This window comes from Amblyomma americanum, chromosome 4 (assembly GCF_052857255.1).
Source record: "Amblyomma americanum isolate KBUSLIRL-KWMA chromosome 4, ASM5285725v1, whole genome shotgun sequence".
In the NCBI taxonomy this organism is placed as follows: domain Eukaryota; kingdom Metazoa; phylum Arthropoda; class Arachnida; order Ixodida; family Ixodidae; genus Amblyomma; species Amblyomma americanum.
The window spans coordinates 174,239,610-174,267,602 of record NC_135500.1 but is presented as its reverse complement, the minus strand read 5'-3'; the positions used below and the strand labels follow the sequence as shown (position 1 = coordinate 174,267,602).

General features: G+C 47.4%; 2 protein-coding genes across 2 annotated transcripts; both read left to right on the top strand.

Moving 5' to 3' along the window:
- The first annotated feature begins 942 nt into the window (after positions 1-942).
- On the top strand, positions 943-21,297 carry LOC144130450 (cytochrome P450 2J4-like). Its single transcript, XM_077664368.1, has 9 exons — positions 943-1,108; positions 2,719-2,945; positions 7,104-7,225; positions 7,882-7,988; positions 8,202-8,506; positions 16,032-16,144; positions 17,031-17,289; positions 19,344-19,534; positions 21,044-21,297. The coding sequence occupies exons 1-9, from the start codon at positions 1,091-1,093 to the stop codon at positions 21,220-21,222; spliced, it is 1,521 nt and encodes a 506-aa protein (XP_077520494.1). The 5' UTR covers positions 943-1,090; the 3' UTR covers positions 21,223-21,297.
- A 993-nt stretch (positions 21,298-22,290) lies between these two features.
- LOC144128675 (uncharacterized) lies at positions 22,291-27,455 on the top strand. Its single transcript, XM_077662268.1, has 3 exons — positions 22,291-22,560; positions 23,907-24,011; positions 27,008-27,455. Exons 1-3 carry the CDS (start codon positions 22,383-22,385, stop codon positions 27,217-27,219), a joined length of 495 nt encoding a protein of 164 aa, XP_077518394.1. The 5' UTR covers positions 22,291-22,382; the 3' UTR covers positions 27,220-27,455.
- Positions 27,456-27,993: the final 538 nt, after the last annotated feature.

The following is a 27,993-nucleotide window of genomic DNA, read 5'->3' as shown; positions in this document are numbered from 1 at the left end:
GTACATGATTAATTTCTACGTGATTAATGAGTGATTTGTAAATAATATTTTTCAGTAATTCATAAGCAAATCGTTCATGTAAAGCTGTATCGTACAAATGTGTAAGATGCTACAGTTGGATCCCAGCTGGTTGAATACATGCACGAAAACATATGACCAAAGGTGGAACCAAAAGCGCTCATGTTCGGAAAAGTGAGTCGGGAGCGCACGTGCACCTGCGGCATCTGAGGTGGCTGTCTCTTACAGACTCATCAAAGCCAATATGCAGTCTGCTACAGCGATATTCGTTCAGTTTCTGTTCGGTAACAATGAAACAAACAAGCTATCTGGTAATAGAATGGGACGGAAGGAAGCCAAAGTGGCACGCACAATAGCGCTGAACCTTGTGCACGCCAACTGTGCTTCACTACGTTCCTGTGTGTTTTCCACATACCGCTTGGTGTTTCAGATATGAAGCACAAACTGCCGTCAGTCCATACTTTTGACTGGAATGCAGGAATTGTGCACACCTTCTGCATGAATTCGAAGCGAGCCTTGTCAAACCACCTATTCCTGCTGCAACTGCAGCATTCTTTTCCCCGTTTCTGCTCAACCTTTTTGGGTCTATTTTATCTTAATGCGATAGAAAACGCAGGAACGCAATGATTCACAGGACTGAAATACCTGCCTTTCACGCGCATGCACACTATGCGCGTGTAGAAATGTCTGCGCATGCGCTGGTGTTCGCGAGTGTTCGCGGATGTCAGTCCTCAGTTGGTTCCTGCTGCGGCGAGAAATTACAGTCCTCGCTCTTCCATTTCACTCATCCAGTGAGAGGCTTAGCGCAGGTTGGCAGCAGCTGCGTCGCAACAGCAGACCTCGGGCGACATGGAAACAAGCAGCCGACGTTGTAACACATGCCCTGCTGTGCGTCAACTGACAGCGACGCCATGCAGCGGTTGTGATCGACAGGCCAGACATGCGGCGGTGAAGCCGGCCCGGTGACCGCCAGAGCTGCACCGCGGTTAAAGCGAAAAAGACCGGAACACGACGCGTGGTAAAAGTCGTCTAACGAGCACGAAAATCAGGACACCAAGCGCACTGGTTTCTCATGTCATCATTCAGCATGGTGAGTTCTAGTGTGTGGTTCGGTTATAGCTAAGTTTTAGCATGCCGCAATGTGCTAACTGGAGTTTACCCCGGTTTACTTCTAGTTCGCAAATATAGTCAAGGGTTTCTTTGCAATGTTCTCAAACGCCTGTGGCACAGTATACGGACACAACAGTAGAGGAAAAGTACAAGTAGTGTTTTGTGGGGCATATATATATATATATATATATATATATATATATATATATATATGGGTAGTGTTGGAATTATTATTTTAAGAAACGTGCACTAATCATAGCTAGAAACGTGTACATATTGCAGATGTTAGTGTGACACATTTTCAGGCAACCGGACACCACTGCGTCCACCAAGTTTTTTGTGGAGGTATGCATCGGCGTGCTGAGCGTGCTAACCAAACTTCCCTGGAATTTACAAAGACTGGATACTCTTCTGGCATAATGTGACCATTATTCATGCCAATGGCACAGGGTCACTTCTACAACACCTGCTACTGAATGCAAGAGAGAAACTGGCGTTCATGTGTTATTCTGTGAACGACACTTTAGAACTACAGTACTCGAATACGAATGTACAAGTGAGAGGGATCTCCACGGCACCCGGAAATCAGCAGATTCCTTAATGTCACAGTTCAAGTTCATGACCGTGTGAAGGTAGACGTTGCGGGGTTGACAGGATGACTCGCCCGTGGATGCAGGCCTTGTGAACGACTGTAAAGTTGTTGTTTTTTCAGCTTGTTGTCAACGCTTCAAATGACAACCATTGTGCTTGGCCAGAAAAATACAGGTGCGATATTAGTGCTTACGATGTGCCGTGAACGTACCAGTGTGTGCGAGAGTTGCTGAGCATCAGCGACAGTTGTGCAGTCCATTGTTTGTTAAGCACTGCACACCTAAAAAGACTACGTAAAAAGGCAATCTCTGATTGTTGCCGTGGCAGATAGTGGTGGTGTACAAACAGCAAGCTTGGCGTACTCTATCCTTCTTCGTTGCATAAATATCAAGCCTCCACAGTCTCCGAACGCTGGATTAGTTTTCGCGAGGAGCTAGAAACTTCGCAGGGGAAAAAAATATCAACAAAAAATTATTTAGGTACCAGGTCAAGAGCATTTGTTCTCGCGGCACATAAAACGTTGCCTAACTGAAAAGAGACTGCTGTGTAGTAAAGCCTTGCTTAACTTTTGTAGTTTAGAACGCATAGCGCTACTCCAATTCCGCTAATTAAACCAGAATTATCCGACATACACAGCAATTGTGGACAAAAGCATTTTTGAGCGGGAAATCGTTTATGAACGCAATTTTCTCATATAATGTAAGATTTCGCTATACCAATCAATATATCCGCAGATCACCCGACGGCAACCTTGTATTTCTTTTTCTATTCACGTTTTTGCTATCGTCAAATGCATTCCTCATTGGTTTTTTATGGCAGTCTCAACTTTTCCATGCGATCGATGGAAACCCTTTAAAGCAAAGGTTTTGATACATATCAGAATAATGGACCGTTACCTTCAATATTTCTATTACAGTGTCCTACAATTTTCCAATTTTCGTAATTTTTGCTCGAGAAAAGCTGGACATGACTCCGCTCCGTCCGCATTCCGTTTCACAGGACTGGCTTACGACGACGAGGCAGGTGGAGCCTCTGCTGCTGACAACTCTCGCGATCGTGCTAGCGTCGGCGTTGCTGACGTACCTGCGATGCGGAAGCAGAGGCCGCAGAAGACTTCCTCCCGGCCCACCCGGTCTTCCGCTTCTCGGAAACCTACTCGCGGTGAAGCGTGGATTCTACTTCCGGGACTGCATCCGCTGGGCCAAGCAGTACGGGCCTGTGCTCTGGTATGCCAAAACTTTCGGTTATGTTTGTTCGTGTTCATTTTTCTGCTTGACTACTTCAGCTGTTCCTCTGTTCTTTCTGCAAGGACAGCTGTCTGCTGGAAACTTTACGCCGTTTACATTGCGATTGAGGAGGGCCTCGAAAACGCAATTTTCGTGCATCCTCGCAGGATTACCGACCATAAAACAATGCGCATTACCAGAGGCACGTCACTGTGATGGTGGGCTGTTTATTAGGCCAGAATACTTTTATTTAACAATGTACTAAGCACATATGTAATAAGTACATCAGGTACAGGAGGAGATTGAGTTGTTCGGCCATGGTCCGGTGACAGACTTCGTGCTTGCTTCCTCTTTCAACTTACCACGGTGCGACGCTTCCAGTGCAGCCTTTGCGAGGGACTATGACTGGTGTTTTTTATGCTCTATTCTACGCGGTTCGTCTTTCCAGTGTAATCAATGCTAGAGCTTGCAGTGAAAGTCACTACAAAAAAAAAAATATTGTATCTTCAGAATTGGAATTTCTTGCACACAACAGCTGGAATATGCGGGTCAAAACGGCCAAAGGAAGTATGCACCAGCCGATTATTACACGGGGACCGCGGGAAGCACGGTATGCGTGTCTGATAGCAGTGTGCCCACTGTTATGCGCTCAAACCGTTAGAAAAAAAAATGTTTATACAGGATCTAAATTCGTACTTTAAGAACCTCACGCTGGTTTAAAGTGTTGCGCAGCTCTATCCACATAAGCCATCCTTGGCAGAATGAGCAAGCATCTCATTACGTGGACATTCGAATATGCAAAGCATTTTCTCTATATATCAGTCATTATTGCCTGATACATCGGAACGATGGGAAGATATTCCCGTTTTAACTGTATACATTTTCGATAAGCACATTATTTGTGAAACTTTAGCTAAAATAGTGTAAACAGGAAAAAAATTATGCCGTCACCGTCTGGAGGACGTTGAAGTGACAAGCCTTAGCTGTTTGGTAGCGAAATCTATCGTCCATACGATGTATTACCACGTGATTAGACTACTTTTTCATACCTCAGCGGCGAATGGGCGCCTATCCCCTTGTGAGCTGCCGAGTGCTGACGTCACGGCCGCCATGTTAAACCCAACTATAACTAAATGTTAACCTAATTCGGCAATACTGGTATCCATCATATTCTAGCCATCGAGCCTGTAACGAATATGCCATTAGTTTGATCATGACGTAATCGGTTAATTAATTATAAGCAATTAAATTTAAGCCTATTCATATCTAAATAGTAATTTCATTAGATAATGTTGCTATCTAACGTGTTCTACTCATCTAGAGGATTCCAAAAATATAATTCGTTTTAAGATGACTTCATAACTTACTAAGTTATAAGCGATTAAATATAGTCACGCGACGTCACAAAATCAGTGGCCTCACCAATAAATCACCAATTCGATATACTAATGACGTCGCCAATCAATCACCAGTTGGGTTGCTATATCGATTTACTATGGGGGCAGCCATCTTGAATTCCTCGGAAAATTTCACGCCGAAGAGAGGTCGTCGCGGACCCCAGGAAATCGAGAAACGTGATGAATAAGAAAAAAGATCTTCTATATCTGTACTGATAAATTTTAACGGTAGATATAGAGCGGGGAGTAGTACTAGTGTGACAATTTTGAGCCATGGAAAGAAAAATGACAGGTGTAACATTAAGAGACCGGAAGCGGGCAGAGTGGGTGAGAGAACAAACGCGAGTTAATGACATCCTAGTCGAAATCAAGAGGAAGAAATAGGCTTCGGCAAGGCATGTAATGCGAAGGCAAGATAACCGTTGGTCCTTAAGGGTAACGGAGTGGATTCCAAGAGAAAGTAAGCGTAGCAGGGGCGGCAGAAGGTTAGGTGGCGGTTGAGATTAAGAAGTTTGCAGGCATAGGGTGGATGCGGCTGGCGAAAGACAGGGTTAATTGGAGAGGCATGGGAAAGGCCTTTGCCCTGCAGTGGGTGTAGTCAGGCTGATGACGACGATGATGACGATGATGAGAGCAACTCCATCGAGTTATTGTTCCTAGTGAAGCTCGATTACTTGTCTCTGGCTATTTTACCCTTTTGTCCGGCTACAAAAGTCATTTAGCGGGGAGAAAATTGCATTTAAAAATTGGCGGTGGTTTAGCTCTGGTTAAACCTGGAGTGACGCGATATCTACAGCTGGCCGAGTGGAACTCGCTCAGTTGAATTGCAAAGTCAGTCTTTCGCCGCTCCGTTTGTTGTTGTTGTTGTTGACCTCGCTCCGTTTAGCTGGGCTTGCCTTCTTCATCTTCGTCCCGCTCCGTTTGTTGTTGTTGTTGACCTCGCTCCGTTTAGCTGGGCGTTCCTTCTTCATCTTCGTCCCACTTGACACGGCGCATGCGCACAGATGTGGCAGCGGGGTTCAAATCCTCCTTCAAGATGCTCGAGTACGAACGAACGAGTTTCCGTCAAATTAATACTGCGCTCAGTGCGAACGCTAGGAATGATCAAAGTACAGTCTATAGTCTCTCAAATCCCCAAAGCGGGTTCAACCGCTGCCTCCATTTCCTCAAGTTAAAAGCTAGGGAACTTAGAGTGTTAAGTGCCAAGTAAGCCCGGGGCTCTGACCTCTTTCGAAGCCGCTGTAGAAGAGCTCGCCCGGCTACAGTCTCTTTGAGGCAGCCCAGTTTCATCAATAACCTTAGCCAAAAGCTTAGAGGTTTCGACAGACTCATGAAGAACTTGATTATTCGGAGCTGCCCTGGGTACTCCAAGCGCTAGCCGTAGGCACTTTAAGTGCTAAGCTTCTAGCAGATCATACTCTGATTCAGGTGCGCAAATTAAAAGTAGTTGGTACATTATGCGGCTCACCACCAGCAATTCGTGGAGTCTGACCATCAAGGAAGGATGATTTTCCTATTGCTGGCCTGTGATTCTGCGGATAACATTGAGACGCGATTCTATAAAGAGGAAACAATCGAGTCCACTGCTCGTCGCCACTGGACACGATAGTCGAGACCAACAACAAGAAGGCGCAGAAGACTACACTGGCGAATGCGGGAGCTACCAAGATCTAACTGTAGCCGCGCATAACGTCATTTGTATTTGGTTCACCGGCTACCGACACAAGCGACTAGCTTTGATGGCTCGTCGGGCCATTAATTCGGCAAAATATTATCTTGCACTCGCCAGTATGCCTGTCACTGAGCAATAGGCCGTGCTCTTCTCCCCGCCTTGTTACTTTCTCCACTTAACGCGCACCTTTTCTCGCGCTCTCCTCTGCGGACACCGATAACGACGAGACTACTATCTCAGGGGATGAGGCACTAATAGCGGTCGCCGTAGAAAGCGGCACTGTTGCTGTTGATGCTATTGTCGGAAGTGACTGGTGGGGATTGCGAGACTCGGACTGCTCTTCCCGATCTGTTCCCATACCTGCCGTGGTTGGCAGGTGGAAGCTTCACACAGACTAACCTGGTATAGTGACGTTACTGCCCGCCAGCCAATCGAGATTTTTCTGGACAATGCCGGTCGTCTCCGCCGGCGTTTTGCTACGGTGAGGCATTCCCGAGACTTTCGGTCACACCCTGGCAACGATGTAGGCAGGATACAGCTTGGCAGATCCCCATTTCTAACTATTGTCCAAGACACATGTCGAACCTGTAAACAGTAGCTGCATCGCCAAAGGCGCAGCTGCCCAGAAGTGCAAGATTTTAGAAGCCCTGCCTCGTAATAGCCCCCCCCCCCCCCCCCCCCCCTGGCCTGTGTTCTTCGGCAGCTTACGTTAGCACTGTGGTACGACTTAGCCGTCAGCGACGCAGGCTCGGAGCGCTCGGAGCGCAGGCTTGACATGAGCTTTTAGAGGCTTTAAGTTGTTGGCTTTGCTTTCGCGCTAATGCAAGATCCACTTGACACTGCCAATGTTGAGCCTCCCGACGTAACGTCCTCCCCCGCACCGAGACCTTATTTTGTAGCTGCACCATTACAAAGAGAATGACGCCCTTCAATGCATCCCATTCACAGCGTTGTGCCTATGATAGAAACAGATATACATGTATACTAGTCCATAAATCCCTTTGCTACTTGGCGAGAGGTCTGTTTATGCTGGCGCTTTCGTTTTCTGCTTTGTCGCTGAACATCGCTTCTAGCTTTGCCATTGTTCAGGTTAAAGATGGCCGCCGCCAACGTCGTAGTCTTGGTCGACGAGCAATCCATCCAGAAGTACATGTGCAAGAAAGAGATGCAGAATCGCTCTTCGCACTGGACAATTCAAAACAAGAGTAATGGTGAGCACGTGGGTTTCATGCCTCTCTCTATTTAACAGATTATGAGATGTGTGTGTTCTTGTTTTGCTCGTATATAGAACTGTTTGTTAGCTCTATAGGAAATGCTCTGTATTAAGTCATTTAGTTTACAAGTGAAGCTTAACTTTAAATCTTTTTCTCCTTGATTTTGTTGTTGTGATCGTTTCCATCATTTCCAGTTTCGCTGCAAAAGATCAATCAGCCAAGCTGGTGTAATGCAAAGCCATGTCACTATACAGTGCCTTCAGAAAAAAGTTTTGCTGTGCTTGCTACGGACCGCATTTCCCAACTTCCTCTTATCACAAGGGCAAGATGGGCGAGTTGATGATACATACAGCGAAAAAGACGGGGACAAGTGAAGAAAACAACAGGACCAGCGCTTTCCTCTTATCCTTTTAGCCCCCCCCCCCCCCCCTCCCGTGCAGGGTAGCCAGCCGGAACCTCCTTCTGGTTAACCTCACTGCCTTTCCTCTTTCTCTCTCTCTCTCTGATTTACATTATAGACAGTAGCAAAGCATTTGTGCACCGTTTCTACCCTGCAACTGCACTGCACTTGTTCTGCACGTGCGCCCGATGTTCAAAGCGTTGCTGCTATACTCGTGACATGAACGTGAGGTGCGGGTCGGTCACTGCCGCAGGAATCGTGGCTCTCAGCGGCCAGGCTTGGAAGGAGAACAGGCGCCTGTGCGTGCAGATACTGGCCGACCTGGGGTACGGAAAGGAACCGATGCACGCCCGGATTCAGGTGAGCACATCGAGCGAGCACCTCGTCTATTTAAACAATTTAACGCGAGCTTGAGAGTGCTCTTTTAACCTTTTAACACAGGATAGTTAAGCTGCTATAACCCGGAAGAAAGCCTTAAAGAGAATCGTTCGTTTCTAGCAGTACTATGTAATTGTATGTCTTCGTTGGGTCAACCAGGAGCCGATTTTTTATCGGGCAACTGTTCCTGTGCAGGAGGAGGCGCAGCACCTGGCGGACAAGATCGCCGAGGCCGGAGGCAAGCCCGTGTCGATCCGCGAGTACCTGCTTGGCAGCCTGGTGAACAACATCGTCTCCTACCTGCTGGGGAGGCGCTACGACCTGGATGACCCGAAGCGGCGCAGGCTGGACAAGCTCGTTGCCGGCTTCCTCGAGTCCGGCGTCGACTTCTCCATCGAGTGGCTGCCCGCCTGGCTGAGGCGTGCTTCGCAGTGCGTGTTCCCCAAGATGCGGAGCTCGGAAGTCACGCGCCTCGCCGAGGGCGTCAGCCAGTACATGAGGTGCCGCCGTTTTCTTTCGCTTTAAACAAAGGAGTGGGTAGTTTCATCATTACGTATTTCCCGTTCCACTGCGCCTAGGCATTGGCAGAAAGTGATCTCTTGAGGTCATCGACGCATGCGCGACGCAAATTGAGCCTTCCGTACGGTTCCTATCGACCAGAATCCAGAGCCGCTCTCGGGCGCGGCCATTTTCCACCGACTGGCGCGCCGCGGTGCAGGCGTTTCTTTGGGGACTGCGGGGCTGCGGCAGCTCCGCGGCCACACCTGCATATAGCCGTGATTTACTTCCCTTCAGGCGTTAAAAAAGCGTTGTACAGCATACTTCCACAGCGTGGTTGTGTTGCAGGAGCTCTTTGCTTTATCAAAGGGATAAAACTGATGCGTTAATCATGACATATAGTTCGGCCCTCACGTTAATTGTGCCGGCGATTAGCACGCGCTCGCGCTTATATCGCTACCGTCTTGGTGCTCCATCACAGAGAAAACTTTTTGTCAGTATCAAGCATTATGTGCACAGCTAGCGTGCAATTTCAATTCCAATGCGCCCTTAAAGCAAATTTTGTCATGATTTATGCTGTCTGGCGCACAAAAGCGTATTCTCGCTTAATTTATCCAAGATTGAATCAATATCAGCAGAGAGGCTAGCTTTCACGAATTCTGCTGACCGAAGTCGTGTTTATTTTCTTTGGAAGCTCTCGGCGCGTGTGACAGCGTCGCGTAGCCATTTGGCCACGTGTCATAGAATGTAATAAAATCGTGTATATATTGCTGTGATTCGGGTAGGTACCAACAGCAGAGAGATACTACGGTCAGCCATTCACCCCGCGGACCCCTCTGAGATACATACGGAAATAGAAACTTAAATTGTTGGCGGTCGCGCTTACATCCCCATGCACAAAATTTGTTTAACGGGAACAATAGCCAGCTCAGCGCACGGATGTCTAAGACGTACTGGTGATTGAAAACACGCGATTCGCCTCGACAACGTTCGATCAGCAGCTGGCCGATTCGGTTACCGCTTGCACATCACTGCACCATCCAGTCAAATCAATAAATATACATTCTGATGCATAAAATTATCATAGATGGTAGCGTGCGTAAAAAAACGGCAACAAAAGGCACGCCAGCGCATAAATGTGCTTGTAAGTACCGGTTTTCAATCCACACCGTACCTGGTCGACTACCCTCGCATATGTGTGTAACAATGTGTAACAGTGTGTAACAGTGTGTGTCAGATAACCGTAGAACGGCCTCGGAAAATGTGAATAGTGATGCACAGCACACACCCACATACGTTAGGTCATAGAGCGCATCAGCAACGGAAGCGAAGTACACGTAAACACGCATTCTACGCGAGCGACCCGGCCGCAGTCCAATGTGCCGCGCGCGCCGACAGATGGCGACTGGTGTCGAGAGTAGGAGCGCTCCCGCAGCCTGCGTGCGAGGGTAAATGAATCTGGTCTATAGATCATGCTAGGCCAAAACTACAACTAAAAATCCTAAACAGCTAAAACTCCTGCAGTGAGAACTGCAGCACGTGCGCAGGCTTTCCACACTTAAAAGAATTTATTTCATGTAGCACAACATTGTGCAAGGTAGCCCAAAATCAATGCAAAAAGCCAACTAAAGAAAATCAGGAGTTTGGAAGGAGGTCTAAGCACGTGAAAGTACCACAGAGAGGCGAGTTGAGCGTTATATACATAGGAAGATTATTGGTATCGTTATGCGGACCCATAATACATTGGACCGCCCATATCTGAAATACTTAGACCTTGAGAGGGCGACTTATTCAACGCAGTTCTCCATTTTGAATCTGTTCCTGAAGCTTGTACCTATAGATACATGGCCTCGCAAATATAGAGCTCGTAACGACTTCTCGCTTTCCCGAGCAAGCTTTGCCTCAGTCAACCTTCGTTACGCGGTATATATGGTAGCCTGTAAAAAAATAAAAAAAATAAAAGAGAATTGGGGTTGTGGGGGGGGGGGGGGGGGGGGCTGTGATACTGAGCAAAAACCGCAACGGCTCAGTTTAACCGGATCGAATTTTAAAACGTTCTTTATATAGTAGTTTTTACAATGCAATTTTTCTCGTGGCCTCTCTACTGCCTTGTGGCTCCACAGTGGCCACGGCGGCATTGGTAAATATTTCTGTCGCTCTAGAGCGCTGCCAAGCGTCGTACGAATGCCAGGAGCTTCCTCCAGACCAGGGAGACGGTCACGCTGCCGTGTTCTGTGGGAAGCACCCCGTCTCTATGTTTGCTTCCTGGCGAGATACGGCGGACGTTTACAGAGAGTAGTGAAGAGCTAAGTATACATATAGCATTCGTTTTTCAAACTCTGCGAAGAAACCAACTGGCTTCAATTTCATGTGCTATCGCCAACATCGCCAGAAGATGCGTACGGTGTAATGCACTGCTTACAACTGTTGGAATTTCGTAGCCTGCTATTCTGGAAGCTTTAATGACCACATGACCATCATCCCATGTCACAAAGATATGAGAATGACCTTCGCTAGCAGTTGCTTGCTCGGGAGATCAATATTTTATATCCGTACACTTCCACTTGTCCAAACTCTGCCTTTGGGTTGTAAACAGGTGCGTTCCGACATTCACAACAGGATGCTGGTAGAGGCATGCGAATAATCGAAAATTTCTAAACTCGAATCGAATATTCTGCTAATCGATTATTCGAAAATATCAAATAGTGCATTTTTAAAATTATTCGAAAGGAATCAAATATGTTCTGAACTTTTCGGATTGTTTTCGAATAATGCCCATCGTATTTCTCTTCGACTAACGTTCCAAAAACGGCTCACACCGACACTCATGCACCATCCTTCCGCGAAAAATATATGACGAATTCGAAGGGTTCAGCGCCACGACGCGGTCCATTTGTGTGATGCCGTTCATAAAACTTGTACAGGGCCTCTAAGACTGGACGACGCGGTAGGACTGAGGCAAATTCAGGAAAAGCCTGCTTGATGTTCGATTTCGGAGGTTATGGCTCATACGTAGGCGCCACCAGTCTCATTTCCTGCGGCGTGCACCCAGCGCCGCCTGGTACCCACCGATCTTCTAATGGGTACAAGTCCTCCTCCGGCCGGGTACTTGGCCTTTCTGGGGCGAAATGCTTGAGAACGGCGTATTTGACCAAACCAAGCAAATAGTAATTTTTCTATACCTATAAGTTGATGGTCTTAGAGTCAACATAGTGACTTCGAGTTGCAACGCGTTAGCGGAGAAGTGTAGCGTCTTTTAGCAACTATACCTATAACTTCATAGCACATTCATAGCCCAGATGCAGTCCTATTGCACTAATGCATATTTTGACTGTAGCATTGCCCTCGTTCGTAATAGGCTGGGGATTGTTATTGAAAAGGGCTCCTGGCAGATCCAGGTTAGCCTGTTCCTTCTTAAGCATTTGAACAAACAGAGTGTAAACGACCCTTTCGGCACAAGGAGTTCAAAAATGCCACAGAGTATCTGGGGCACAACAATTCAATTGGGTTCGCGTTTTCTGTGGATGTAGAAGACCTTTTCTACCCCGTACAGCACGCGGAATTGTTCGCATCGGTAAGGGCATGTGTGGAATAACACGGAGAAGTGTCGCTCCAGAATTCCGCAGGCATGTCCCTAGATGATTTTATGACACTTCTGGAGTTTTACCTTAGCACGACTTTTATTCATTTGACAAAGATCCTTATCTGCAACGCCGTGGCATATGCACTGGTTCATGTGTAGCACCTGTGCTAACCAACATCTTTTCATCCCGTATTGACTAGTCACTGACAACATGCCCTAGTGGCAGGAAGGTTTTAAAAGTTTTTAGTTACGTGGATGATTTTTTAGTCCTTTTGAGCAACCACCACGCTATGACGATCCAGGATAAGGTGAATGAAGTTTTATTTCAGTTCAGGCAACATGGTAAAGGTCTAACTTTTTACTAATGAAATGCCATCGGGGGACTGCCTGCAGTTTTTAGGCATTGTTGTGCTCGCGCTTCCTTCCTGCTGTTGAGTTCGGCGAACTTGGAGAGGGGGAGGATTCCCTGGGGACCCCCGTGAGGGTGGGTGAGCCCTCTGGGGGAGACGTGGCTGCAGGGATGCCGGAAGCAGCGACGATAATAGCGTCCCCACGTGTTCGAACAGGAATGCCAGAAGCAGCGACGACCATAGCCTCCCCAAGTATTCGTTCCGGTCATCATGCGACGAAGTACAAGATCAGTGTTGCCCTCTTCAGTCACGCTGGGGTTGAACAATTGCCCGAGTGCCGCACCTGCGACAGAGGTTCCGCGTTCCGGTCATCAGTACAAGATTTTTCAACCCCTGCTGGGAGACAGCATGCATTCCTGTGTCACGCAGGCGCCTTCCGGGTCAACATGGGCGCGGTCCGGACACACGTGCGCGCCCACCTGGAGGCCGCGTGGGCGACAACGTGACCGGGTCCTGTTTCCTTTCCCTCGAACGAGCTGCGAGGGAACATCAGGACCGTCCTGCCGTGGGTGATACCATCAATGCCATCGTGTGATTGGACATCATTCTTCGAACTGTATTCCCCAGCTAGGGATCTGGAGAATACGAAGAGTATTTAAGGAGCTGCTGGTTTGGTACCAGAGGAGAGCCCCCCCCCCCCCCCCCCCCGCCCCTCTCGAGAGATACCAGAGACTCCCGACTGCTAAGATGGTCTCTTTACTGAGAAACACTCTCATTTGCCCTACTTGTACATTATGTAAACAGTCTTTGTATAAAGTTTTCCAAGTTTTCTTCCTCCGATCGTCGTCGTCTCTTCTCCGGCCCAGTCACGCTACCTGAATCCCAACAACTGGTGGCAGCGGTGGGATGCTGTTACCTGAATTTCAACAGCATCCACGTGATCTTTTCGAACGGTGGTGTGTGCTTGTTGTACCGCCCCAGAGCCCAAAAAAGATCTGTTACTCTATAGTTCGAAGCACTCAAAGACTGTTAAAAATGGATTGCTGCTCTGTGTCCAGAGTCTACCCTCATGAAATCGTGTCCTCACAGAATGCAGGAAAGTTTTAATGATCAGGTTGGCAGGCTTTTGTTTGCCGGGTTCCCTTGTGTGATCGTGGCGGCTGTGGCTGAGACGCTACTGCAAAAGATGAAAGGGAAAGCGCGGCAAAGGGCTGAAAGCAAAGCAAAACCAGTGGTCATGCCGTACGTGCACAAAGTATCACACAACCTGAAGAAGGGGGCGGGAAAGTACAATGTGCCAATGGTGTTTAAAGCACCGTCCAGTCTGGCAAAGCTATGCCCCCGCATCACCAATCAAGGAACAAAGAAAAGTGGTCGTGAAAAGAAGCACGCTAGGCCCTTTGCGGGATGCGCCGTCGGAGTTGTGGAAAAACGCACGTAGGCCAGACTGGACGCTGCTTGAACTATCGCGCACGGGAACATGGGTTATCGCTAACAACGGGGGAGGGATCTAATTTTGCGAAGCATTGCCTGTCCTGCAGTGACTGTCGGCCACGGCTGAACGGGATTAGAGTTCTGGTCAAGAGTCGCGATTCAATCGCATGTGAAGTTATGGAAGCCTATTTCATAAAGAAAAGAGGAGATGCATGTATCAGTGATTCTCCGATTGTACTGTTCAATAGAGAGGTAGCCTTCCTCGAAAAGACGATGTAAGTTCTGGCCTTGGTGTGCTACTGATTGTCACATGCTGTACCCTTTTGCTGCGCATTATCAAAGTGCACTTTTTTTCCTTCAAATATGTGATGTGCCCGTTGAATAGAATCAGTTGTAAGTTTGCGCTCGTCCCTTACCCTGTCTTGTGTGTGTGCGTGCGTGCGTGCGTGCGTGCGTGTGTGTGTGTGTGTGTGTGTGTGTGTGTGTGTGTGTGTGTGTGTGTGTGTGTGTGTGTGTGTGTGTGTGTGTGTGTGTGTGTGTGTGTGTGTGTGTGTGTGTGTGTGTGTGTGTGTGTGTGTGTGTGTGTGTGTGTGTTGTGGGGTTTGAATTGGGAGATAAGTACGTTCTCCCCACTTAATCGCGGCTGACACGGTTCAAAGCCGCCCGGACCCCACCTCGTGATCGCGTACGCTACCGAGCGCTCGCCGACCACGGCGGGCCTTGCTCTGAGGGAACAAAGGAACGACACATTGGCTGACACAAACAGGCATTTATTGCTACAGAAACAATAACGCCAGCTAGCAACACGGTACGCTAATGAATCAACGTCGTCCTACCCACCAGCAAGGTTCCGAGCGAATGTTCGCCCGCGCTAGGGCAAAGGATATATACTCCGAAGGCCGGACAGGACGAGTACGGGAGCCTGTCTCCCCGTCGCTTCCTCGCCCCGCCGGCGAAGGGCGGAGCCGCGAGCGACCCGTCCGCCCGCGCCGACGATCCCCGCCGAAGCCCCCTCTCCCGCGCGCGGGCTTTGGCAGTCTCCCCCGCAGCGATGCTGGCGTCCTCTCTTGCCAGTTAATGTAACTGACAAGGGAATGCGTTCAGCCTCGAGGTGAGACAGCCGCTGCACGGTGCTTCGCGGGAAAGTAAACTTAGGGGGCTACACGAGAGACAACTACGACCGCATTCCGTCGCCACCTGGACGGGGATGAAAGCGTCCGGTAGCGGCAACTGCAAACAAACTCTTCCCCATGCCTCTTCCTCAAACATATCGTCAACCGGACACTATGTCCTCGTACTGCCTTTCCCGCAGGGCCGAACCAGCCCTGTACCACTCCACTTGGAAGTGCCCCAACCATACACCCCCCCCCCCCCCCCGCACTCAACCTCCCATCTAAAACCTCACACTTTCTTCTTGGGAAGCTGCTCTGACCAGCCCCAACCCCAGCATAGACAGCGACGGCTGCTCAAGCGAGCCTGCAGGATCGCGGAACCAAACACTTACAAAAACTTCTTTAGACTGTCTATAGACTGTCCATAGACTTCTGTCTATAAATTTTGTAAACTGTCTATAGACAAACCCTAGAGAACAGTCTATAGGCAATACAAATCCTATAGGCAGTCTATAGGCAATCTATAGATTTATTGTCATACACTTTTAGTAGACGTTTGTCTATAAGCAGTCTATAGACTATAAATAGACAAAAAGAAATCTATAGGAAGGCAATGAGTCTATAAGATGTCTATAGACTGTATATAGACCATTTTTGTAAGAGAAGGGGCCCTAGAGGCCCCTTCTCTTCTCATGATGGCTCCACTCAGGCAAGAAAGCACCAACACTTCATATTCCATAAGAGCTTTTCTTCCTCCTCCTCCTCCTCCTCCTTCTCCTCTACAGTTTGAGACGTCGAAATCTTGGTAAACATTGATTCTGCACTCTGTTAAAAAGCTGGCGTGTTCATAACGCAGTGATTGTATGTCGCACAGCAATCACGCATGTATATTCTTGCGAAAGAGCTTTCGTTTCGGAAGCTTTGGTGGAGCACAACTGTGCATAAAATGAAAACGTTGTGTAGACTGTTTAACTCCAGTCAGTCAACGCAATGCGACCAGCATGCTTGCAGCAAAAAGTGAACGTGTATATTTTCGCTTGTTTCACAGAGAGCAAATAAATCACTATCGGAAGATGCCAGAAAGCGAGCGCCCAAGAAGCTTGGTGGACTCTTTCCTGAGGGAAATTGACAATCGAGAAAACGGCGATGAATACATCACAAGTACGTCTGTCTCTTACTTGCTCTTTTATATGTTACTGTCCTTTTCTTTTGGTCATTCATTAATTTTACTTTCACTTACTCAATTTTTTCAATAGCAAGGACAAACAATTAAGCTTGCGAACGTGCGGCGTTTGTCAAATGTATAGAGCCTAGGGCTGTGTAGTAGCTATGTATTAGGGCTGCTGCATATCATTCGTGGCAGTCCTGCCCACTGAAGGGGGCAGGACCAGATATATATTCTTACTTACTCTTAGGAGATCTGGAGCGCTGCGGTGGTGGTGGAGGTGAAAAGCCTTTATTTCATTAAAGAGGTGAGGCTCTTTAAAGAGCCCCGCAGTGGGCGGAGTCCTTATTCCGGGACCCCATTGGTCGAAGCCGCCAGCTTAGCCCTCTTGACCAAAGCCTTTTGGGACTGAAGGTCCGAACAGCCAAGCAGGGCCGCCTCCCATTCCTCTCTGGTAGGGTTGGGGTGTGGGGAGAGAGCTGAGTTGCGCTGGCAAGCCCAAACCATGTGGTAGGTGTCAGCTACCTGCCACAGTGTTTGCACCTGCCAGTGAACGCGGGATCGAAGTGTTTTAGTACTGCCGGGCACAGCATTGTGTTCGTGAATAATCGGAGTAGAACGCGTTCGTTTGCTTTCCCCAGTCCCTTTGCAGGGGCCGGGTAGAGGCGATGCCTATCCTTATAATAGGATGTGATAGCTTTGATAGCGCTGCGGACGCATTGTGATCCAGACGGTATGGCTCAGAAGCAAATCATCTGGGTTATAAACTTTCGACAAAGACTGTTCCTCTTTGATAATCTTACTTTTGAATGCGTTCACTGAACAGGAATGTTCTCAGAGTCCCTTTTCCGCGGTTCAAAGTCAAGGCGCGCGGGCATGCAGTGTCCCACTTGGTGGGCAACGCCTCTGACATGCTGGTGGCCGGCACGGTGACCACCACGATGACTCTCAGCTGGCATCTACTCAAGCTGGCAGCGCATCCCGATGGACTGCAGGCGCAGCTGCAGCGGGAACTGGATGCCGTCGTGGGGCGGGAGCGTCCGCCATCCTGGCACGACCGTGCCGGCATGCCCCTCACGATGGCCGCCGTCTGGGAGATGTACCGCTGGAAGATGGTTACGCCCCTCGGACTGCCCAGGGAGTAAGCGGCTTCGTGTGCAGCGTCCTGCCGTGTCTTCCGAAATCTTGTCCAGGGTTCGAAAGTTTCAGCTAATCGAACAGATAACAGCGTATATGTATGTACAAGGTAGATCAAAAATCCCCAGGCCGCACGGTCTGTTTTCATCAGTACAGTCGGCTGTGTAAGGCCTCCCCTATAAAAATACCAAGGTCATCAGGGGTGAGAATGAGACTCCTCTCCGTGCACAGATTCCGAGCTCCAGCGGTGTCTAAATGCCCCACTATACACTGCTCAAAGGCAGACACTGTGGCTCGGGAACTTTCGGTTTGGTTTTATGGGGCTTAACGTCCCGAAGCGACTCGGGCTATGAGGGACGCCGTATTGGAGAGCTTCGGATAACTTCGACCACTTGGGGTTGTTTAACGTGCACTGACGTCGCACAGTACACGGGCCTCCAGAATTTCGCTTCCTTCGAAATGCGACCGCCGCGGCAAGAATCGAACGCGCGTCTTTCGGGTCAGCAGTCGAACCACTGAGTCTCCGCAGCGGCTTCCGGGAACCTTTGATCAACCCGGTACATACACCGGAGAAGCAAGGCGCCTGTAACGCATGCGAGGTGGCACGTAATAACCTGGTCAGTGCGCATGCGCAGAGTTGACCCGACCGGCTTTATGCACAGCCCTTCTTCATCGTGTACTCGCCAGTAAAACCACTTTTTCTTTGGAAAGTTAGCTCACCCTGCAGCCTCTCCCGTGCTTGCAGCAGATGTAAACAGCACGACAGTGAGAATCATGACAAAGCATAGGGAGTGATTTTGTAAATGTCTATAATACGCGTTCGGTTGCTAAAACTCTCTAATGTTATTACATGTATACTATCAACGATATACGCTTGCGAGATGCGGGGCCTGAAAAAAAAAGCCTGAAATATTCACAAAATATTGTGAGTGCCAACAAGAACGCCTGCTCAATCCGCGTGACAACTCTAACTTTTCTAGACATTCCGTAAACTTTTGTCACCGATAGTACATCGTCGTAAAAAGCATGCAATAAACGGCCACCAACCGGGTTGCGCGGCGGCACTCTCAACATGCTCTCATTCCTAGCGCTTCGAGGTTGTGGACTGTGACAAGAGCAGCGTCGCCCTTCCCAGTTTGGGGCCGCATCCACTTGTATATCTGAAGCTTTGTTTTGGCCTCTGAAGATTTATAGGCCAGTACATTTGCATATTTACTTCAACAAGGTACCGTATAGTGTATTCGCTGCTTCTTTCTCTTGTGCGCTGTTACCTCTGCTCGCATGGTGCAGATGCCTGCAGAAGACGTTTATTGAAGACGTGAGTGCAGCTAAGTCATTTTCCTTCCCCGCCAGTTAATGTCACATGCGTATTAAGTAACTCGTCCTATATATTATTTCTTTAATTGAGAAGGCATGCTGCCCCAATGTACAAATAAAAAAAACTCGCCGTGGACGTGTGCATGCTCAGCACCATCGAGCTCCAGGGCAGCAGCGCTTTCATCCCTGCATATCTTCTTTGCTTTGTCTTTAAACGTGCTTTTCTCTTTCCTTTCATGGCCACTCGAAAATTTCTCTAAGCTCCTCATATGAGCCTGTGGTTTCACGTCACAGAAGGAATGACCGTACAAATTTTGACCAGTACCCAAATTAGGCCTTCATTTGATTTTCATCCACCGAGACGGAACGAATGCGTGTTTTTATTTAGCACGAATGACTAGCCACGATCACTGGAGCCGTCAGCCGAACCGATAGCGACAAATAATACTAGTCGCATTTTTCCATTTTGCCAGCTGCTGCAAAATGCGCTTAATGATGGCGATCCGCTTAATATATTTAGCCCATTCACTTGAAACGTATGCCAACACGCAAGCATCGTGCAACAAATACATGCGGATGTTGTCCATTTCTTTGGAACATAGAGACGGACACGGCTGATGGGCTTGTCGAGCGCAAACGTGTTGTTTCCGAAGGTAGCGCCCTGGGGAAGGTTTCCGGTGGCGCCCTGGCCGCCACCGAGACCTTGGCAGCACGCAGACGGAGCTTCCTGTCGCTATGCAGGGCATCCGAGGACACCTACGTGGGCGACCACTTCGTGCCCAAGGGGACCGTCGTGCTGGCGAACATGTGGGCGGCTCACATGGACCCCGACCGCTGGGAGCACCCCGAGAAGTTCGACCCCACCAGGTTCTTGAAGCCGGACGGCTCGGCCCCGCTGGTTCGTCCTGCGGGCGTATTCCCGTTCGGAGTCGGTACGCTGGTTGGCATTCGCTTTGGGCGTATGTAATATGGACCACATTTCAGACACGCGCACTTCGGCGAAGAAAAGCATTGAACGCATCGATTGTTTTAAAATCACAACCAGAAATCTCTTGAATTTTATCACAGTTCTGGGTGTTTCACGGGCAAAAAAAAAAAAAAAACGATTGAGCAACGTGAAGGCGCCTATACCTGAATGTTCCCCAAGCACTGCTCCAGTTCCGGGGGGCGTCGCGACTGCTCGACAGATTCTGACTATGCCACACATGCGTTCATAACTGATCTTCTTGACTTTACTTCCTTCCTCACTTTCATCTCTTGCCCCTTTGCATCCCCTTTCCACACAATGCATGGAAGCCGACAAGAACGCTTTTCTAATTGACCTGCCTGCTCTTTCTTTCTCTCTATATTTGAAGCTGTCTGGGAGCGCTTAGTAAAAGTAGCACTGGTTGCTAATACATACTATTATTCTGAGAAGCGCAATCACCCGGGACATTCAAAAGCACTTACAGTTGAACCTCGTTATAACGGAGTTAAAAGAGCCCGGCGATTACTTCGTTATAGCCGTAGCCTCGTTATAATCCGTGCTGAGCGACCTTCCAAGGGGATTTGGGATTCTTTCGTTATATCCACTTTTTCGTTATAAACTGTTTCGTTATAATGAGGTTCGACTGTATTAAATGTTTACGGCATAGCACAAAGTACAGGCTGCTCCGATCTCAAACTAAACAATCAATTTAACATAAGAACAAATTCTGCTCTTACTTCTACACTCAGGATGAATATGTCTCATGGACATTACCCATACGTAAGAAAACTGTTTGGAACGAAAGAAAATGTGTGCTTTTCATTCATTCTTATGGAGCGATCATTGCTTGAATGCGGATGACTTGTTCCATTTTTTATTAGAGCTACATGTACAAAGTGAAGGTCAACACAAATTCGGGTTCTCATACTTCATTATTAATGAATAATCAATACCTAAATCAAAAATAGATGACAGTATTGATCACTTAAAAAAGCGGATAGGCAGACGATTGATGATTGGTGGCTTTTGACGTTCCAAAGCATTGACGTTCCAAAACCACAATGGAGGGTTGCGGATTAATTTAAGCCACCTGAGGCTATGTAACGAGCACAGAGAGCTCAGCAGTGTACGCAAAGGCGCAAAAATCACGTTGTCGTGTTTTGTGAATTCATCATTATTTATGTTCGGACTTTGAAACCACAAAAGGAGTCGATACTCAAGCCTATCTTGGAAGACGCCTGATTTGATAAAGCAAATTCGCTCTGCTAGCTAATGAATTCAAAGCAGTTATTTTTGTTTATGCATTATAGATACTTTCATTCTATCGGAACAGAACTTAAAGAAATAAATTGGGTAGAGCTTGAACACACCATGATAAATGCTTGATGAACAATGCTTGATGATAAATGCTTGAAACTACAGTAGGCTCTTTCAAAACTGCATACATGAATAGTAGCTTTTGTCTCACGAGCAGGAAAGAGGATGTGTCCCGGTGAACCCTTGGCCCAAGCTACGGTGTTCCTGTTCGTAACGTCACTGCTGCAGAGGTTCCGCATTCTTCCTGAAGAAGGCAGCAACCTGGACATCGAAGGCGTCGACATTTTTCCCAGCCGGGTGGCAGGCATCAAGCTGCGCTTCCTTCCCCGCTCATAACACACCGGAATAATCCTAATAAAGAGCGACTTTACAGGACTGCCCGCTCGGCGACCAGTGAATTTTGCCCTTATTTTTTCTTTTTTTTTTCAGCACTCGCCTGATTAGGTGCAAGGTGTGCAGGCACATGTGCTTGGTATTAACTGGTGCATTAAAACGTTTTGTTTTCGCACTTAATAATAATAATAATTGGATTTTTGGGGAAAGGAAATGGCGCAGTATCTGTCTCATATATCTTTGGACACCTGATCCGCGCCGTAAGGGAAGGGATATAGGAGGGAGTGAAAGAATAAAGGAAGAATAGGTGCCGTAGTGGAGGGCTCCGGAATAATTTCGACCACCTGGGGACCTTTAACGTGCACTGACATCGCACAGCGCACGGGCGCCTTAGCGTTTTTCCTCCATAAAAACGCAGCCGCCGCGGTATTTTCTTCATAAGTCGTTTTGACGTCACATGCAGGGTCTATTAAAGCAAACTACCAGATCAACATTGTGGAGCATTCGCAGTCTCCGAATAAAGACTGACTGAAAGCACTTCCGCGAGAGTAAGTTGTACGGACGATCCATGGTCTGAAAATTGAAAACAAATTTACTTCAGAAACTTGAAGAGGGATATGCGTAAACATAAGTACCACGAAGCAAATTGTGAGAGCTGAACACGTCCCGTGAACGCAACGATTATAAAAAAAAAAGAGGTCGGTGCACCCACTACTCTCGAATTAGTGTCTCATGGAGCAGCCGTCGCAATTCTCAGTGTGCATTGCTTTGAAGCATGTTTCTTCCAGTATCGCAGACCAAAACGAGACTAACATTCGAGCGTTCAAATTTACCGCTTTTGAGTTGTTGAAGTAGTGCTGCCCTGCCGCGGCTAGCAAAACAACCTTCACTTCCCGTTGTGCTGCAGGTAGAAAGTTTAATGTGTTAAAAAACGATTTTTAATATTTATTTGCAACAAGCCCTCAAAAATTGTAGGCGACTACATAAAAGTTGGGAAATGTGTAGCTTTGCGTTGTTTCTACCAGTTTTTATCTCGCAAGTCAACGTTTAGCCCAATGCCACCAACGCTGCCAAGCCAAGCTGAAGTCATATCTGTGTGGATTGAGGCGTTTGCGTTGTTGCTGTGGCGCGTTCTTTACTCTTTTCAATATCCTTCAGTAGACATGCGACCTATTCCTAAACCGAGTACTGACTTTGCATCACACCTTCGAGGTCGCTGGTACGAAAATCCTCTGTTCAAGCGTTACTGGCGCCACTATAACAGCACGTTGCAATGGTTTCAGCAGCATCAACAGCTTATGCGCGACGTCACTGGGCGAAGCGTTGTGGCGTCAAGTGAAGGTGAGCTCCAGTCAGCTGAATAGTGGAAACTGTAGTATCACTGTGCGCCTTAGTGAAACCCGGCACAAGCTTTATGCATCGATAGGGCGCGAATCGGTCATGTCCTGTGTAGACTTTTTCTGCCATTCGTTCGCGCAATGTATTGTACACATAACTTGCATACCTCTGTCGCGTGCTTCAGCTGTAGAGAGCAGATACTTGGCGCGTTTCATGGCGAAGCACAATGGACGGTACTTGAAGCAAATGTCGAAAATAAAGACGCATGGCTGGTTTCAATTGATTGTCAATACATGTAACTGGATTGCGCGCTCACTTTGTTTTCACCATTCTTGAGAAACCTTTCTTCAGCTTTAATGACGTTTTAAACCTTATTTCGGCATTATTAAACTTTTGTGTTTTCACTGATAAAATTTTCCTTTGCTTCAACTGCAGTTACATTTCATTCAAGAATGCGGTGAGTAAACTGCGCACACGGACGGCGCCAGGATCTTCACAGCGGCATACCTAGTTAAATTTAGGGCAGGGATGATGACTCTGTCACACTGCTGCTCATGAAGACAGTATAAATAAAATGAACAAAATGTAGTGGCAACAGTTCAAATATTGAGTTTCGAAGTGGCACAATAAATGTTGCATTATCAATTTCCGTTCCCCTCATCAGGATTGAAAGAAGTGCTCAGCCAATTTTTCATGTGGGCCAACAATTTTTAAAGTTGGAGCTGCCGCCTCTCGCCTTCTCTTGGCGCCGTCAGTGATGGTGCATTCGGTCATCTGCCCAGAAGAGGTTGTGTATTCTCTTTCGCCAGAGTGTATTGAATTAGTACCGTGATTTAACCAAGATTGACCGTATTTGTTACTTCTGCTGAAACATGTACACCTTGTGAGTTGTAAATTTTCGATGTGGCCTAGAGTGGCAAAAATTGCCTTCCCTGTATTGGAGTGCTGGTCCTAGGCTGGAATACACTAAACAGAAAGGAGTAAATAAGGGAATAAGCTGTTCTCTAGCGGAGTGCTCTAGAATACAGCTTACTTCGTTTTTACTCTCATATACGTGTATTTGTGTTTGGAGGGTGCAGACAGGACCAGACCTCGGCAGTGCTGAGGCTGAGAGGGTTTTGTTGTCCTTTATACATAACTATTAATGGAGTAATAATTGCTGGTAATTACAGCCAGTCACGAAAATCTTCGCTGACTGTACTCATTTTAAACTGTTAGCAATATATTCTTGATTAATGGAGTATAATTGTTGCCCACCATCATGGAGTGGAAGGTGTGTGTAATATGCTGAATAATCTTAGCTGTTCTCGTATGGCCTTTTGTGCAATCTTTTTCGCCTTGGCTTGCAGTACCAGTCACACATACAGAGCAGGGTGATAGCAGTTTTGAGATGCCAGTGACCGAGGACCTGATTGCCTTCTTTGAGCAAAGTGCACGACACCGCAAAAGCCTCTGTAAGTATTGCATGCAGTTAAACCTGTGTGGAAAATTTTTTTGTTCCTCAACTTTATGTAGGACTTAGGGTGGCTCCAGTCTCAGGCATTTTCAATAGAGCGATGCTTCACATCATCAGATCTTTGGTGATGCTTTGGATGCTGATGACGAAAGCGTTTAGCTTGGGTTATGGGAAGACTGATCAGGGTACTAGTCCGGGACGCTGCTGGTAAAAGTCGCTGCCCGCGCTCTTTCGACGAGGGCTTGTTGTTCATCAAGGTGCGAGCCAGACAAGGTCGCCTGACAGCCCTCTCACGTCTGATTTATTATGTCACTTCTGCTATTTTTCTAACAAACCCATACCATATGGTGTAGGTTTGCCTTCTGGCCACAAAATTTCCACTGCGCCGAAAAGGACTCAGGCTCAGTGGTGTGAAGTGTAGTTCGATTATTAAAGAACATAGTTTGTAGCCGTCGCAGGTGACACTCTTCTGATTTATTTAGACTCTTAGCGGGCCTCGGGGTTTTGTGCCTCCCAAGGCGCAGATGCTGTAATATATCTGAGTGTGTTGTTAACGGAGAGGAGGAGCCCAACTCAATAACGGAGGACTGTCTGCCTCCCAAGGTACAAATGCTGTGGTATATCTGAGTATGTTCTTAATGAAGAGGAGGAGCCCAAATCAGTAAGGGAGGGCGTAGAAAGATTCCGCGGAAGAAAATCTCGGGCTGAAGAAGCGTGTGCACACTGATTTCCTTCAACTCCCTTGTGAGCTGGTACCCATATCAGCTCCTTCCGTGCAGGTGGAGTACTAGATTGACTCAGAATTTTTCAGGCCAGCGGCATGATTTCTGCCGCGCATATAATTTTTATAAGCTTCCTGGGAATCTGTAATAATGTATGTTGTAGCATTTTTTGGAGTTGTGCTTATGGCATCTAAATACGTTCTTTATCTTGTCTGTTCAGTACTTCCAGTACTGTTCAGTGCTTACAGTACTGTCTTCTTGTGTATATAGCTGGACCTGGCTTTGTACTTTTTTTCATTGTAGCAGTAATTTCTAGTCATCCATTGTGATACTTAGTCTAAAAGAAAGTTTTCTAATCTAATTGGCTTTCTTTGACATGTAGAAATGATTGTGTCTCCCATCACCCTTCTTTTTAAAAATTAAAATTCATTAAGTTTTGCCATTCTTCGCGTGCTCATTGCATTTATTCGATAGCTTTCAGTACGCCAAGCTTGTTACTACTCAGACCCTGATTCTGTTGGCATCCCCTGGTGACAGTGTCACTGCAGAGTGCAAAACGGATAGAGTTGTTGGAATGTGCATATGAACCTCAGTGCAATAAATGACATTTCACTGAAGTTCCCACCCTTTGAAGGGATTTGTTTTCTTTCAGTTGCTTTTAAAATGAGAGCACCAAAATTATTTTCATGTTGAACAACATCACAAATGCTTTTTTGTTCCTACTGAGCTCTAATCGACGAAGTCTCAGCCCCAACTTAACAAGTAACAAAAACACTTGAAAGAAAGTGTAAACGGTAGTGTGACAGGCTTGTACAGGAATCACATTTCATTCTTTTATCATCAGCATTTGTGAGCGTGTAGATTTCTGAGAGTAGTGTAACACGTATTTAGTGGGTCCTCTACAGCAGGTCCATCAGAAAGGGAAGATGGGAGCAAAATCAGATTACATGCATTGTGACCTACATCTCTGCATCAGGCAGCACTTGTGCATGCTACATGGTGTATGCTCATGCTTTCCATGATGGTCTCTATTAATATATTCATGTTATAGTCAGATACAACTTAAGAACAGAGTTGCAGATACCTTTCAGACGAAGTTGTCCAATCATTGGCATTGCTAGGTTGCTAGGAAGTAAAGGCAAATGAGTGTGACGCCATGACGAAAGGTTAGTGCCGTTGGCTGGAGGGCCTCCTTTGAGGAGCACTTGCCGCTTTTGTCTTGAGTCATGTCTGCCTGTAGTTTAATTTGTGCATGGGCTCATCCATGCATTGATTTCCTTATCCTCCATTGTGCGTGCTTACAGTAGGTATGGCTGAAGGCGCTAATTTTCTGCGGTGCAGATTTTGAATTTCGCGATTTGAGGACAAAGTATTCACGAAATTCCGCGGGTGATTTCAAATAATGCTTCAGTACGAACTTCGCGTTATATTCAGAACCAAGGTAATAGTATGGCGCGATTTTTTTCCCCCCCAAAGCTTGTCAAGGCAGCTAAAGTGACGTTTGCCACTATGCTCCAGAGTTAGTAGGCGAAGCCAGCTTTTTAATCACCTTGGGACAAAGTGCGTGGTGTACAAGTGCAATGGAGAAAGTGGCTGTGGATATGGAAAAGAAAAAAGAGGTGCGGGTCGTTGAGAAAGAGGAGGCGCTGAAATAGTTGAATAAAGAAGGAAAAGCAAAGAAGGACAAACGGGCGCCGGACTGGGTAGCCCGATGCACCGAGTAGCGGTGGTGATGGCGGCTCCTGCTGCGTGGGAGTCTACGTATCGTTTAAAATATCGGACGATTGGATTCGCTCCATCGTAGCACACATTTCAAGCGTTGCCTCTTTAGTAGCATTGACGTATCCACTTCGTGCGTATATTAGCATGGCGTCTGCGTTTCATTTAGGGATGTGTCAGCTATGATTAGCCTTAACACTTTAAAATTGTGTTATAATCGCGAGAGTACTTCTTCGAAAATTCGCCTGAGTTCTCAAGACTCCCCTCTGGCGTTATATTCATGCAAATGAAGTAAAATAGTAATTTTTCCTTCATACTGTTCCTACTGATGCCCGTAACAAATAGCACCAGAAAGGAGCGTGTGGCTGCTAACACACAGTTCCGAGAAAAATGCTTAAATAGGCGATTTTTCGCGAAATTGCAGGATCGCGGTAAACTGTAGGGGCCTTAGGAATGGCTGGCTCCCAGTCCAGTATGCAGAGAACCTGACAAACTCCTCTCGTGCCCTATCCCTGTGTGCTGGAGCTGCGTTCCATATCCGATGCGCGCGCAGGCAGTTCCGGGGCAGAGCAGGAGGAACAGCAGCACGAGCCGCGGCGGCACCAGGCAGCGTCCTCGGCTGAAGCGCTGGATCACCAGCAGTTGTACGGTGCGGCCGCCGGAGCTACTGTGAGCGGCATGGAGGTCGCCATGCAGCTCGCCTTCGAGCACTTCGTCGACACACATCAGGCCAAGCCCTGGCCCAACATCCCGTTAAGGCTGTGACGACGGCGGCATTAAGTGTGTCCGCTGAGCCACCGATGTTTCGCAGATGATTACTCCCCACGAAGGAAGCAGTGACTGAGATCAAACTTTTTTTTTTGTAGTACAACTTTTTATTTATTAACTGATGTTCGGGCGAAAACTGCTGTGACATTACGAGTACAGTTTCGTCCCGTTCTTGTTGCGTCCAGGGTTTGAAACGGTGACGTGAATAAAAGAATTTTGTTATTATGAGAGCATTTTGAGAAACGGAAGGTTACTGCATGCCGTGTCGCACATGCGTGCGTTACACTCGTTACATTAGAGACATTTATAATAGGGTGACCTTATTGGTTAGGGGCGCAGGGGAATAGCGGGACAATAACGCTTCTCCAGTTATTTTCCGGCGCATGCGCATTGGCGGCCCGCTATTCCCCTATGCCCCTAACCAACAGGGTCCCCCTATTCTGAAAGTCCCTATTGTTGACATCATTTATGTCCGCTACAGCACCCACCTTCACGCTTTTAGCAAATGCGTGTAATTACAAGAAGTGCAGAAGCTTCCGCTGGGATATCTTTGCTCACTGTACCAGACCAGGCACGTTACGCCTTCCGATGCAGTTACCCTGCAGTAGCTCCTGGGAATGGACAAGTTTTGTTGCTTCTGCCGTCGCTTCTTGTCAATGTTCTCATGCGCTGATAGTTGCCACCATCCTAATCCATTGCCTATTCGCGCTTCTCCAACAGGAAACGGGGCCCTTAAACAGCGAAAACTCGGAAGAGGGTGCAGAAAGAGAG

Coding starts and splice junctions, on each gene's coding strand:
- LOC144128675 (XM_077662268.1), top strand. CDS start 22,383: ATGCGACCTATTCCTAAACCGAGTACTGACTTTGCATCACACCTTCGA. Junction 22,561..23,906: donor CGTTGTGGCGTCAAGTGAAG/GTGAGCTCCAGT, acceptor CTTGGCTTGCAG/TACCAGTCACACATACAGAG. Junction 24,012..27,007: donor ACGACACCGCAAAAGCCTCT/GTAAGTATTGCA, acceptor ATGCGCGCGCAG/GCAGTTCCGGGGCAGAGCAG.
- LOC144130450 (XM_077664368.1), top strand. Junction 7,226..7,881: donor AATTCAAAACAAGAGTAATG/GTGAGCACGTGG, acceptor TCACTGCCGCAG/GAATCGTGGCTCTCAGCGGC. Junction 7,989..8,201: donor CGATGCACGCCCGGATTCAG/GTGAGCACATCG, acceptor GTTCCTGTGCAG/GAGGAGGCGCAGCACCTGGC.